The sequence below is a fragment of the Nansenia antarctica genome (genome assembly GCF_963989245.1).
Source record: "Nansenia antarctica genome assembly, chromosome: 9".
In the NCBI taxonomy this organism is placed as follows: Eukaryota; Metazoa; Chordata; class Actinopteri; order Argentiniformes; family Microstomatidae; genus Nansenia; species Nansenia antarctica.
Window position 1 is genome coordinate 32,438,901 of NC_137679.1, and position 13,225 is coordinate 32,452,125.

The 13,225-nt window shown below is 47.3% G+C and overlaps 1 protein-coding gene across 1 annotated transcript in view; it reads left to right on the forward strand.

The window, feature by feature from the left end:
* The first annotated feature begins 570 nt into the window (after positions 1 to 570).
* pde8a (phosphodiesterase 8A) overlaps positions 571 to 13,225 on the forward strand; it is a 49,287-nt gene continuing 36,632 nt past the window's right edge. The window contains exon 1 of the mRNA XM_080538868.1: positions 571 to 920. Within this exon, the coding sequence (XP_080394994.1) occupies positions 771 to 920 (150 nt within the window). The 5' untranslated portion in view covers positions 571 to 770. The remainder of the gene's footprint in view (positions 921 to 13,225) is intronic.

Below are 13,225 nucleotides of genomic sequence, written 5' to 3' on the forward strand. Positions count from 1 at the left end.
TTCATTTTTGTCAGATAAATGGAATGTTTTGTCGGACTGAATCGAATTGTGTTACATGGAGGAGTCTTGACATCGGAGCGACTGACAAGAGGAATATTATTATGCTGTGTGAATATTTTAGCCTGTTGATGATGAACGGCTCAGGACTGGAGCAAACTGTCGTGAGAAGCGGTTTGTGGCCAATGTCTTGAATTGAAGTGGGTAACCAAGATTGTTCAAGGAATACAGGACTCCCCATGAAATTGGATGTGTTTGGGTGGGGAGGACGGCATCATTAGAAGCCTTGGACAAAAATGGATAAAACCATTGCTTGAACTGAAGAGGACTGAGGTATACTTGAAAAGAGTAAAGTTGAAAAAAATGAGCAAATAATGTTGTGGTACGAAGGCCAGGGGAAGAACCAGTGTCAGTGGATACATCGCCCATGGAAATGAACAGCCGAATTGAAGAATAACGGGATTCATGTTTGCGAGAATAAAAAACGATTTGACAAAATATCTCTAATTGACTTCATGTAAAAGCCAGAGAGAGGAAATCAGCTTCCTGGTCGGGGGGTGGGGGGAAGAGGATAGACAGGCTTTATTATTCATGGTTTGTGTTAGGGAAACTGGAGAGAGCGTTTAATTTGCATTAAGATTAAACGGAAAAAAGAAAAGAAAAAAGATAAAAGAGAGAGGACCTCAAGATAATTAAGGACAAACGAATGACAGTCGGGTAGGCTAGAAGTAACGCACTTGAGCAAAAGAAATAGGCTGAAGTGGGGTTGAAGCATGGGCTGTGCTTCAAGCATTCATATCTCTGATAGGGTGGTCTACCAAAGTGGAAAAGAGTCTGAGGATTCCCACTCACCCCAACAGACCAACACCACTCAGCAAGGAAATCCTGCCTCGGGACTACCGATAAAACCCGCCAGTTGCAAGGTGAGGGACCGACACAAGCTTGGAGGAGTGTGTGTGTGTGTGTGTGTGTGTGTGTGTGTGTGTGTGTGTGTGTGTGAGAGAGTGAGAGAGTGAGAGAGTGAGAGAGTGAGAGAGAGACTGTGTGTGTGTGAGAGAGAGAGAGAGAGAGAGAGAGAGAGAGAGAGAGAGTGTAAGAGTAAGAGATAAAGACAGAGGTGAAAGAGAGATAGAGACACTCTAGACGTGAAAAAGAGATTGTCCAAAGCCTGTGGCATTCAATATGTTCATATCATTCATGTGTCCTTAATGCGAGATATAGTGGATTACAGGAAAACTCTCATCACTAGTGTCACACAGACCCCTCCCGACAGCGCGGGTCATAACCTCCGAACTTGTGTATTGTTAACTGTTCTATAGGCTAAATAGGCCATACGGGCCTAGCTGACGTCAGCCAGCGCCGGGTAGCAGCATATCTCTCACCACGTCACAGTTTCCCAGCGATTTTCTCAAATGAATAGACTGCATTTGTTTACAGCTTGTGGTTGTTGGTTGCATACATTGGAGACGTTTCATTCAGTTGTTCCAACTCTGTGTGGGTGTGTCAGGATTTTGGAAGTCACAATTCAATCAAACCTGCATTTGCAAACCTGCATTTGCAGTATGCCTATGTGTGCCAGCATTAATGGCATAGCATTTTCCTGTAGTGAAATAGAATTGTAGGTTTTGTGAAAATAGCAGATAGTCCCTGCGCCCAGCCTACCCTTGTACTGGCAAACCTACAGTCGATGGCTACATCCAGTTTCACTCTTTGAAATAGATTTGTGGACTGGGCCTAGCTAGGCCCCTATAGTCAGAATAAAGGTGGGCTATATCAATTCTGCATCACATGTCATATCAGATTTGATAGAATACAGCCCGAAGTCATATAAATGGTCATAACCGGGCCATCATCTTCAGAGACATTAATTATACTGGATGTGGCTGTTGGGCTGTAGGGGGGGGGGGGGCGGGGGTTCATTGACATGTTCCTTTTCTCCCTCTAAATACGACTTAATTATTGTTAGTCAAAGACGAGCTTGAAGACGAGGGTGTTGGACCACGAGACGTGATTTAATGTGCTCTTTTGAATCTATAACGAATCGATCATATATTTGTATTTTTTCTTCTCACATGGGGACAGATGTGTAGCAGGTGTTCCTAGACGTTTGGGGAAGGTTGCCCAAGTAATTTCTTGGGGGCAAAGAGTTGATACGCATCTAGGATACTGTACACTCACGCCATGAGAGAGAGAGAGAGAGAGAGAGAGAGAGGGAGAGGGAGGAACACAAAAGGAATGTTATCCTTTTAAAAAGGCCTTAATCCACATGCTTAGCTATTCATTCATAGGGCGTATTTATTTAGGTGCCTTTGTCGAACAACATTTTGAATGCGTAAAGTGTGGAGTGTCATTTCAGAGGGAGGTACGTGTCTACTCCCATCATCAGCCAGGCCCTTTCAGAACAGCAGCATGAATGTCTGTGTGTTTATTTTAGGCTGAGGCCGAGTGAGATGAGAGGGATGGGATTTCCATATCTACCTGCTGCCGGCGATCAATATTAGTCATTGATCGCTCTCTAACCGCTCGGCTTCATCAGACCTTCATAGCACAGAGGCATGATGAGGAATCCCCCCCCCCCCCCCCCCCCCTTATATATTCAACATTACAACCCCCAGATAGGAAACACACTAAGGAATGAGTTACATTTACACATTTCTGGCATTTAGCAGACGCCTTATTCCAAAGCGACTTCAATCAATACGTTTGACTAAGTAAGTGAATCAACTATCCACTAGTCATAGCAGGAAAAAGTAATCTATGCTCGGCCTGGGGCCAATGGCAGTTGTCGTGCTAGAAGAAGAAATAATTATTATTGTTATTATTATTATCATCATTATCATTATCATTTTTTTTTTAAGACACAGGAGAAACAGTACAGGGGGGTAGAAGTTGTCTCGGTTGGAGAAACCTCCTTATTATTCACAATGTTGTGTGCAATTTTCAAGTGAAATATTGATTCCTGAACGGTGCCTGAATTGACTGAAATAGACATGAGATGGAGCCTGTAAATCAGGAGTTAGCTAGCTTGGGGTGATATTGCTAGCCTTCAGGGGCTACAGGCCCTCCTGGTTCTCATAGCCTGGTTGGTCTTAGGATGCTAGGCTATGGCTCAGGTCACTCTGGCTCTGCCTCCATGGGTTTGTTGTTGTTTTGGTTTATTGTTGAGACTTCACAGGGTTGTTTATGTGTAAACACTGTACATCAATGTCAGTGACCAACATCTGTTAGCCTTTAGCTGTGTGTGTGTGTGTGTGTGTGTGTGTGTGTGTGAGTGATAGCACTTAAACTGACGCATGAGATGAGGTGTAGCCAAAGATGACAGGGACATTGAAGGAAGAAGGCGTGACTCTCGCTCAAAGTAAAACAAAATCATACTCTTGTTATGCTATTGAGATCAAAGTAGGACGTTTCGACCATCAAAGGCCTTCATCGGAATAGCACGAAGCACAGCACCGATTCTGATGAAGGCCGCGATGACAGAAACACCATGGTTTTGTCTCTCGACGCTAAAACGATGAATATCTGAACCGTGCGGGAGTTGTGGCTCCTTCCTTTCTACTGCGTGTGTGTGTGTTTGTTTGACAGACTGCAGGCTATTTGAGGGCTCCCTGTCAGGGCGAATGTTGTGGCTTAATGTCACCACAGCATCCAGTGAGAAGTCGGTGTGACAAACGCCACCTCGTCAAGACGCCAACCACACCTCTGATTGCATTAGTCCTCTGATTGCGTTAGAGTAATGCCTTGGAAATCTACTAGAATCTGAACGGTTAAGCCTTGTTCATTGAGATGTCATTACCGTTATCCAACATACTTGTATACTCCTCTTTGATTCTTACCCTCTCACTTGACTGTCATGAAACCTATTACATTTACGTCGCGACAGCTTTTCATATTACCAGTACAGTACTTATTTTTTTCTGGAAGTAAATAAAAGTACATAAGTATTTTTGCAGTGAATTAGTTGTGTTTTCGTCACCAGCTTGTTGGTGATGTAGAGGCTGAGGTCTGGTGTAGAGGCTGAGGTCTGGTGTAGAGGCTGGTCTGGTGTAGAGGCTGCGGTCTGGTGTAGAGGCTGGTCTGGTGTAGAGGCTGAGGTCTGGTGTAGAGGCTGAGGTCTGGTGTAGAGGCTGAGGTCTGGTGTAGAGGCTGGTCTGGTGTAGAGGCTGAGGTCTGGTGTAGAGGCTGAGGTCTGGTGTAGAGGCTGAGGTCTGGTGTAGAGGCTGAGGTCTGGTGTAGAGGCTGGTCTGGTGTAGAGGCTGAGGTCTGGTGTAGAGGCTGAGGTCTGGTGTAGAGGCTGGTCTGGTGTAGAGGCTGAGGTCTGGTGTAGAGGCTGGGGTCTGGTGTAGAGGCTGAGGTCTGGTGTAGAGGCTGAGGTCTGGTGTAGAGGCTGGGGTCTGGTGTAGAGGCTGGTCTGGTGTAGAGGCTGAGGTCTGGTGTAGAGGCTGAGGTCTGGTGTAGAGGCTGGGGTCTGGTGTAGAGGCTGAGGTCTGGTGTAGAGGCTGTTCTGGTGTAGAGGCTGGGGTCTGGTGTAGAGGCTGTTCTGGTGTAGAGGCTGGTCTGGTGTAGAGGCTGAGGTCTGGTGTAGAGGCTGAGGTCTGGTGTAGAGGCTGAGGTCTGGTGTAGAGGCTGAGGTCTGGTGTAGAGGCTGAGGTCTGGTGTAGAGGCTGTTCTGGTGTAGAGGCTGAGGTCTGGTGTAGAGGCTGGTCTGGTGTAGAGGCTGGGGTCTGGTGTAGAGGCTGAGGTCTGGTGTAGAGGCTGTTCTGGTGTAGAGGCTGAGGTCTGGTGTAGAGGCTGTTCTGGTGTAGAGGCTGAGGTCTGGTGTAGAGGCTGAGGTCTGGTGTAGAGGCTGTTCTGGTGTAGAGGCTGGTCTGGTGTAGAGGCTGGTCTGGTGTAGAGGCTGAGGTCTGGTGTAGAGGCTGTTCTGGTGTAGAGGCTGAGGTCTGGTGTAGAGGCTGTTCTGGTGTAGAGGCTGAGGTCTGGTGTAGAGGCTGAGGTCTGGTGTAGAGGCTGCGGTCTGGTGTAGAGGCTGGGGTCTGGTGTAGAGGCTGAGGTCTGGTGTAGAGGCTGTTCTGGTGTAGAGGCTGAGGTCTGGTGTAGAGGCTGTTCTGGTGTAGAGGCTGGTCTGGTGTAGAGGCTGAGGTCTGGTGTAGAGGCTGAGGTCTGGTGTAGAGGCTGAGGTCTGGTGTAGAGGCTGAGGTCTGGTGTAGAGGCTGAGGTCTGGTGTAGAGGCTGAGGTCTGGTGTAGAGGCTGAGGTCTGGTGTAGAGGCTGAGGTCTGGTGTAGAGGCTGAGGTCTGGTGTAGAGGCTGAGGTCTGGTGTAGAGGCTGAGGTCTGGTGTAGAGGCTGGGGTCTGGTGTAGAGGCTGGGGTCTGGTGTAGAGGCTGGTCTGGTGTAGAGGCTGGTCTGGTGTAGAGGCTGAGGTCTGGTGTAGAGGCTGTTCTGGTGTAGAGGCTGAGGTCTGGTGTAGAGGCTGAGGTCTGGTGTAGAGGCTGGGGTCTGGTGTAGAGGCTGGGGTCTGGTGTAGAGGCTGTTCTGGTGTAGAGGCTGGGGTCTGGTGTAGAGGCTGGGGTCTGGTGTAGAGGCTGTTCTGGTGTAGAGGCTGGGGTCTGGTGTAGAGGCTGGTCTGGTGTAGAGGCTGGGGTCTGGTGTAAAGGCTGAGGTCTGGTGTAGAGGCTGAGGTCTGATTGAGGTACAGCTCCTTCACAGAGATGTACATAAGTGTCGCTCGTCATTGGTCTCTTGAAGGTCTCCTGCGTCACCGCCGGTCTGTTTCAGAGACTGATTGGGGCTGGGAGGCTGGACATGTGTCAGTCAGCTAGTTTGAAGTCTCTCTCCGCAACAAGGATTACACTATGAGCATGCAGACTGTCCCTGTGAGTGAAGTTATATCTCTAAGCTGTGTGTGTGTGTGTGTGTGTGTGTGTGTGTGTGTGTGTCTGTCATTGTGTGTGTGTGTGTGTGTGTGTGGGTGTGGGTATGTGTGTGTGTGTGTGTGTGTGTGTGTGTGTGTGGGGGGGGGGGGGTCTATGGCTATGTCACAGCCCTACTGGCCTAAACGTTTAGCGGTAATGTAAGCAGTGAGTGATGTGAGGCAGTGTCAAGGGTAAGTTACCATCTGGGCTGCTCTGGCTATGATAAGGCTCAAGTACAAGGTCTAGTGATAGCTGTGTGTGTGTGTGTGGGGGTGGGGGGGGAGCGGGGGAGCGGGGCGTTCCCGGCTTTGCAGAGCCCAGTTGGGAGGCAGGCAGACAGGCAGGCAGACAAACAAACAGACAGACAGACAGACAGAGGACTCAGCCAAACACTGCAGAGTTTATCTAGCCTTGGTCTACACTGACTGACTGCCCTGCTTTGTGTAGAATTTGCTCGTAGATCCTGATCTAGGATCAGCTCACCCTAACCATAACAATTAGGAGGTCAGCATGCAAAACTGACTTCAGATCAGTGTCTAAGTGCGATTTCATCCTACTTCTACGCCCTACCCCCCTTCCCTCTGACGACAGTCTCCCTCTCACTCCTAGCTCAGTTCAGCAAGCGTATTTTACCCATTAGTGATGGAATCACTGGAATCACTGTCACTTCAGTCTGTCTTGTGAACCCAACATTCACCCTACAACAGAAGTACTGTAACCATTGCGGACCAATTATTATTTTAGTGAAACATTTAATTTTGATAAAATGCTTTCCACAGTTTTTTGGGATCTTTTTGCATCACAGATGGGTGTTCTTCTCGGAGTTGCAGACCCTCATTACGAAGCTAGCATCAGGCGTCGCTCGAGGTAGACGTGGTCCTTAACAACAGATCTTGGAACAGATGAACCCACCTTCTGTCTTAACCTGAACCATCAGTGGTATCTGACCCTGGACCAGTGTTTAGGGGGAGGTTATAGCCCGTCCCTTCCTAGTTTGTGCTCTTTCGGGCCTTCACTATCCAGTGGAATAGAGCTGGCTTGTGTGTGTGTGTGTGTGTGTGTGTGTGTGTGTGTGTCAAGTCTAAGTTGAGAGCCATTGGGTAATTTATTCCAGAGGAGGGCAAAGGCTTAGCATGGTGATGAATTAATCCACTGTGCTGTTGCTGCTCTCAGAGCAGAGGGAAAGGAGGAGAGGAGAGACTGATCGGGCCTTATTGGCTCTCTCTCTCTCGAACACTCGCTCTCTCTGACTTTCTCAATCCCTCTCTCTTTAACTCTCTTACTGTCTCTCTCTCTCTCTCTCTCTCGTTCTTTCTCTCTCTCTCTCGAACACACACACACACACACACACACACACACACACACAAACACACTGTCCTCACACTCTCTGTCTTTCTCACACTCTTTTCTTCTCTTTCTCTCTCGAACACACACACACACACACACACTCTCTGTTTCTCCTCTCTCCTGCCTGCCTTTGTGATGTCCTCACTCAGCCATAACGATGGGTTTGTTTCCTTGCTGTTTTCCCATTGAACAGTGTTGATGGCATTTTCCTTCTCATGTTGACACGACTGTCAGTGAGTGAGTGTGTTATCACCCTCACAGACACTGAAGGATCACACAAACTGAAGCACGTCAACAACAAACCTTTTTTATCGGGGGGGGGGGGGGGGGGGGCAGGAAGTTCTTGTTGTATGTACATGGAATATGCTATATTTATGTACACATTGGGTCAGTTGTGGTCCCTGTTCTATTTCAGTTACTGCCAGTATGTTGCTTGCTGCCTTTAGCCTTACTGTCATTAGCGGTATGAAGTTGGTTTCCATTCAAGAGGCCGAAGAGTCACCATTTGACACCAAGACACACACACACACACACACACACACACATAAAAGCAAGTGTACATGCTGCATTGCATCCAGTCAAAGTATTGGCACCTGACTAAAAGAACGATACAAAATAACCTGTGTGTTTTCTCTTGGTGGCCCCAGTGCTACCCTTCCTGTCTGGGGTATCTTCCGTGGCAGTACATGGACGTGTGTGTGGGGGTATTTTTGCCGTGTCATACTTGGCTCTTTATCTCTGCTGGCACATAAACTGAAGGACGAGGAGAGGAAGCGAGATGGGGCCCAAAGAACACAGACTAGACTAGGCTAGACTAGACGAGCTAGGAGAGGAGGTTCAAAAAACACACAGTGATAGTCTAGGCTTGACTAGGCGAGCTAGGAGAGGAGGTTCAAAAAACACACAGTGATAGTCTAAGCTTGACTAGGCGAGCGAGGAGTGGAGGTCCAAAGAACACAAACTAGACTAGACTAGACAAGTGAGGAGTGGAGATCCAAAGAACATACAGTGATGGTGTAGGTTAGACTAGACAAGCGAGGAGTGGAGATCCGAAGAACATACAGTGATGGTCTAGGTTAGACTAGATGAGCGAGGAGTGGAGGTCCAACAGAACAGACCTTCCCATTGTTTTTTTTTAAATAGTCTTCACAAATAAGGCTGCATTCAGAGGCTTGTGCTTTTCCCCCCTCAAGGTTAGGAACGTTGAATCATAAGGGCGGCATGTGATCATGTGATAGCCGCGTAAGATTGTAGAAACGCTATTCTTCCAAAACAAGGCACCACAAGTGTTTACTTTGTAGCCGGACTCTCTGTTCTGTTTCAGAAGCCCCCAGGAATGTGGATCCGACTTGACACCAAGTCAAGCTGGTGACCTTCAGGTCTAACAGTTGTGCGTCGTTTATATATATATATCTGGTCCGGTTTAAATGGTGTCTAGCTAGAGAGATGGCATATATAGATAGATAGATCTATCTATCAGAAGGGGTGTGTGAGGAAAGAGATTCAGAGCAAAAGAGATTTAGATTTTGCGGTGAATGCATTGATGATTCTGTGCTCTGTGACGCTCAAACCGGAGTGCTCTGATCTGGGATCTGAGTGCCAGGGAGGATTTACCAAGGCGCCCAATGTCGGTACTGGAAGGAAGCCGTGCCGTGTCAGAGGCCAATGTGGCTTTAGTCCTGCTGGACTGTCTGTGTCTGCTGACTGCAGTGAGGACTCCCAGCCTTTGTCAGAACATAATCCAAGGTCTGGACCGACACATGAGTTAAATGGGGCTTTTCTCTTCCCATAATACGTGGTCCTCTGTGGCTCAGTTGGTAGAGAATGGCGCTAACAACGCTTAGGTTGCGGGTTTGTTTTCCCGCTGGGACCGTACTGAAATGTATGCACTCATTGTGTAAGTAATGTCATTAATAAGTGTTGTCTTGTTCTGTGCATTTGTATGCAACAATCTAAAGATGTAGCTACTGTACACATTTGACTTTGTCACTCAACAATCAGAAGCCAGCATATTTTCGATAGATGTCAGACAGGAAAGACAGGACAGTCCATAACCCATGTCGTGAAGCTTATCTAAGACTTCATTGAGCATGCACGCTCATGCACGCACACACACACACGCACACGCACACGCACGCACGCACACACACACACACACACACACCATAGATCAGACTTAACTTAAGAGAGGGAAAACGGAAGAGTGAGAGTGAAAGTACAGCAGTCTGTGCACAGTAAGACACATGTATCGTGACAGTTTTGCGAAGCGTGGTCTCAGTGGTCTGTGCTCTACTTTTGTGTCTGGTTATCCATTGTACAATACCGTGTTAATAGAAAGTGATTTTATTTGTACACAAACCTAACTTACAGCATTATTATGCGGCCTTACATGTCAGTTAAGAACAATTTCCTATGAAGTGGCATATATAACGATGCATCACCTCCGGTGCAGTATCTTGAAACTTCTCCCAAGTTGAAATTCCACACGTTCTCTCCTTCTTCTTTCAGGCAGCAACAGTAGCTAGGTCTCGTGTTGTGTGTCAGGCCTGCTGTAACAGTGCGTGACACACCGTTTTAGCCCTCCGCAACAGCCGCCGGTCACTGGAGTACTTTGCCCGTTTTCACGCCTCGGCACACAATCGTTCCCATACAGTTGGAACCAAACACACAGGAGGACCACAGTGGAGACACGCCGAGGGGGGATCCCATTTATGAGAGCACAAGCTCGGTAGTACGAGAAGACATGAGAGAAGGGGGAGATTCAATCAATCCGACATCGAGGGTCGTGGGTCGCCCCGGATGGTCGTAAGGTCGTCCCGGATGTTTGTTTGAGAGGCAGTAAGTGGTGTTGGTCCGGGCATCACATGGAGAGTAAAGGGTAGCTACTCGCTTTGTTCGTTTGAAGCTAACAGGCGGTTCCTGCTCCGACTGACTTTAGTGACTTGAGTGACCTGACCATTCAGGATGCAGAGGTGCACCAAGGTGACCCATGGACAATCGCACACTTGTAAGGCAATTTGTTACTATTATTATTTTTTTTTATCTTTTTTTTTTTTTGCCTCACATGCAGGTTTTTTTTTTTGCCTCAATTTTGACATGACAACCTTTCAACTCTCTTTTGTGTCACATGTTGTGGTTCCTTTAGAAGTGCAGGAATCCCTCCTAGGAGGGTTTGTGGGGCAGGCAGGCAGGCAGGCAGGTGCTTGCGTGCGTGCCTACGTGCGACTGTGTGTGTGTGACTGTACAGTATGCGTGTGCCAGCCAAACCTGGGCCTGCCTAGCCGCGTGCTAACGCTGGTGTCACTCTATGATCCCTCATGCGACGGTGACATCACTGCTCCACTTATAGCAGGTGTGGAGGAGGGGACCGCTAGGCTAGGCTAAGGGTTTCTAATGGCCACTCATACACTCAACCAATGTCCTGTTAGCATATTGCTAATACTAAACTTTTTTTGGCCAGGCTACGGCATAGAGGTTATGGCTTAGAGGTTAGATTCGGAGCTGCTTGGTTTGAATGGAGCCTTATCATTTCTTATTGAGGTCCCACTGTTTGGATGCCTGTCCCAGGCCTGAGGAGGAAGAGGAGAGTTGGAGGAGTGGGGTGGAGGGCTCCCCGTCTCGGGTAAGATCATGCTGCTGTGATGGTGTCCAAGGGCCATGCCTGGATATCTGGGCTGGGCTGTGTCCCAAATAGTCCCAAATAATCCTAAAATAGATCAATCTCCTTCCCTTCAGAACCTGCTGACCTGACCTGAATGAGTCGTCATGAGACTTTTTGTCCCATGAGAGAAAGGAGGGAAGAAAGGAAGTCATTTAAGACTTTTAGGGCTGGTTTCCCGAACTCAGATCGGTGTCTCGTCCTGGATTTAAAAAGCATCTTCAATGGGGATTCCTATTGACAGTGTGATGTAATCCAGGATTTACGCTTCATCTGCGTCCATAGTGAGGGAGAGAGAGAGAGAGAGATCTTACTAATCCATCCCTCTCAGATGGAGAGAAGGTGACAGAGGGAATGAGAGAGAAAGAGAGAGACATGGAGAGTGGAGCAGGTTTGAGTGCAGGGTTGCCCCTGGGTCCTCTGTGGGGAGGCTTAGGATTGGCCCCGCATTAGGGGGATTTCTGGATAATCTGGATAAGGCCAAAAATACCTTGAAGGTGAACAGTGAAGAGAGGGCCATGCTTACCAGGGATGTGTTTACACTTGATCCATTCAGTTAATTGTCTCCCACCGATGAAATCAGGGAGGGGACTATGATTCGGTCTCTGTCCATACGTTTACATGCTCTATCTCCCACATTGATTGGCTCAATTTTGACAAAACTATGGTGAAAGATGCGTCTTCCCCTAGAGATTATCTAGGAGTTTCAAGGTGATGCAGATTCATTTTGTGACGGTGCAGGTAAAGGTTGATAAGTTGTTATCATTAAAAACGTAATTTTATTATAACGTGCAGAGAGGAGAGAGCACCTCAGGCCGCACCTTTCGGCCTATTGACTGTTTTCAAATAATACTGTAAAAATCCTTGAACATCAATCAAATAAGTGCGACAAGTGCCGGTAACTTTTCAGCTCACCTAAAATCCACGGACTGCCTTCAAATAAAAGCAATTGGCTGTAGGAAGCAAAACTGATGGCCGGGTCAAATAAGTTGGACACTTTTCGGTCATACGTTTGTATAATTGTCACCAATTCACACAAGGAGGAGCGCTACATCATTTGTGGGAGACAACATGTTTACACGTGTTGATTCCTGCTCACATTAAATTGACTGATGCCCTCCATATTTCACAATGCACACATTGATTGGAAGCAAAGTGGAAAAGTTAACCCCCCTCCCTGTATTGTAGTTCTCAAAGTGACACCCCTGGCCAGTGTATTAGGCACTGTACCTACCTCCAATTTTATACTAAGAAACCTGTGCGATCATAATCCTTCACGTCATTATGGTCTACAAGTATTTTGCATTTGAAGTCCAATATTGCCTTTGTAGAGAAGAGAGGGTCAAGAGCGCTGCTTTGCTTCTGTAAAAAAAAAAAAAAAAAGTATGCGGTATCAAAAGGGTGCTCATTGAAAACAACAAGGTCTGAATAGACAGAGCATCATTTGCTCTCAGTCCAATATTGCCTTTGTTCCAGAAGGACACAGTCTTAGGCAGTGACATGGTGGGTGGGTTGGTGTGAGCTTAAGGCGGTAGGAAGATGCCTCCCCGATCTATGATCAGTTGTCAGGGTTCCTACAAGTTTCAACAAGTCGAATTTAAGACCTTTTTAGACCTCTTTGGATATCATTTTTTACCTATTCGCGACACCATATGATAGCTTTTTGTCATCCTCGAGGGGATGAAATTAGGGATTTCACCGCCATACAGACAAAAAAGGAAGCGAATTGGCATTTCTTTGGTTCCAGCTTGATTAATTTCAGCGTAAATAGATGTGGTCGGACTGGTTTCCTTGCAGGATAAATTTTTTAAGACCTAGCACCTCATTTTTAGACCGAATAACTGAACTTTGGGACCTTTTTAGGCCTTATAGATTGGATTGCTGGATTTTACACTTTAAGGCTTTTTAAGACCAGCGCGGGAACCCTGAGTTGTGCGTTCAGTGTTCCCCTGTGGCTCTGGTTAGGACCCGGAAAGGGAGAGCTGATCCTAGACCTGTCCTCCGGGACACTCCTCCTTAGAGTGGTGTTGTTACCCCCCCCCCCGCGGTCACCTGACTGCGTCTCGAGGTGGCCCGTCTGCTCGCTGTGACGGCAGCGATGACATTTTAGACGTCTGCGATTGATTGGAGATGGGTTTGTTGGATGTCTATTGATTTTCTTTTGCAGATGGCAGGTGCTCTCCTCAGAGTGGTGTGGGAAGTGTTTCTGAAATGCATAATTTTTTTGCAATGATTTTAGAGAGGGTTTTTGATATGATTTTAATCTATTTTGGGTGTTTTGTGTTTTTTGTATTTCATGCGTAATTGGGAG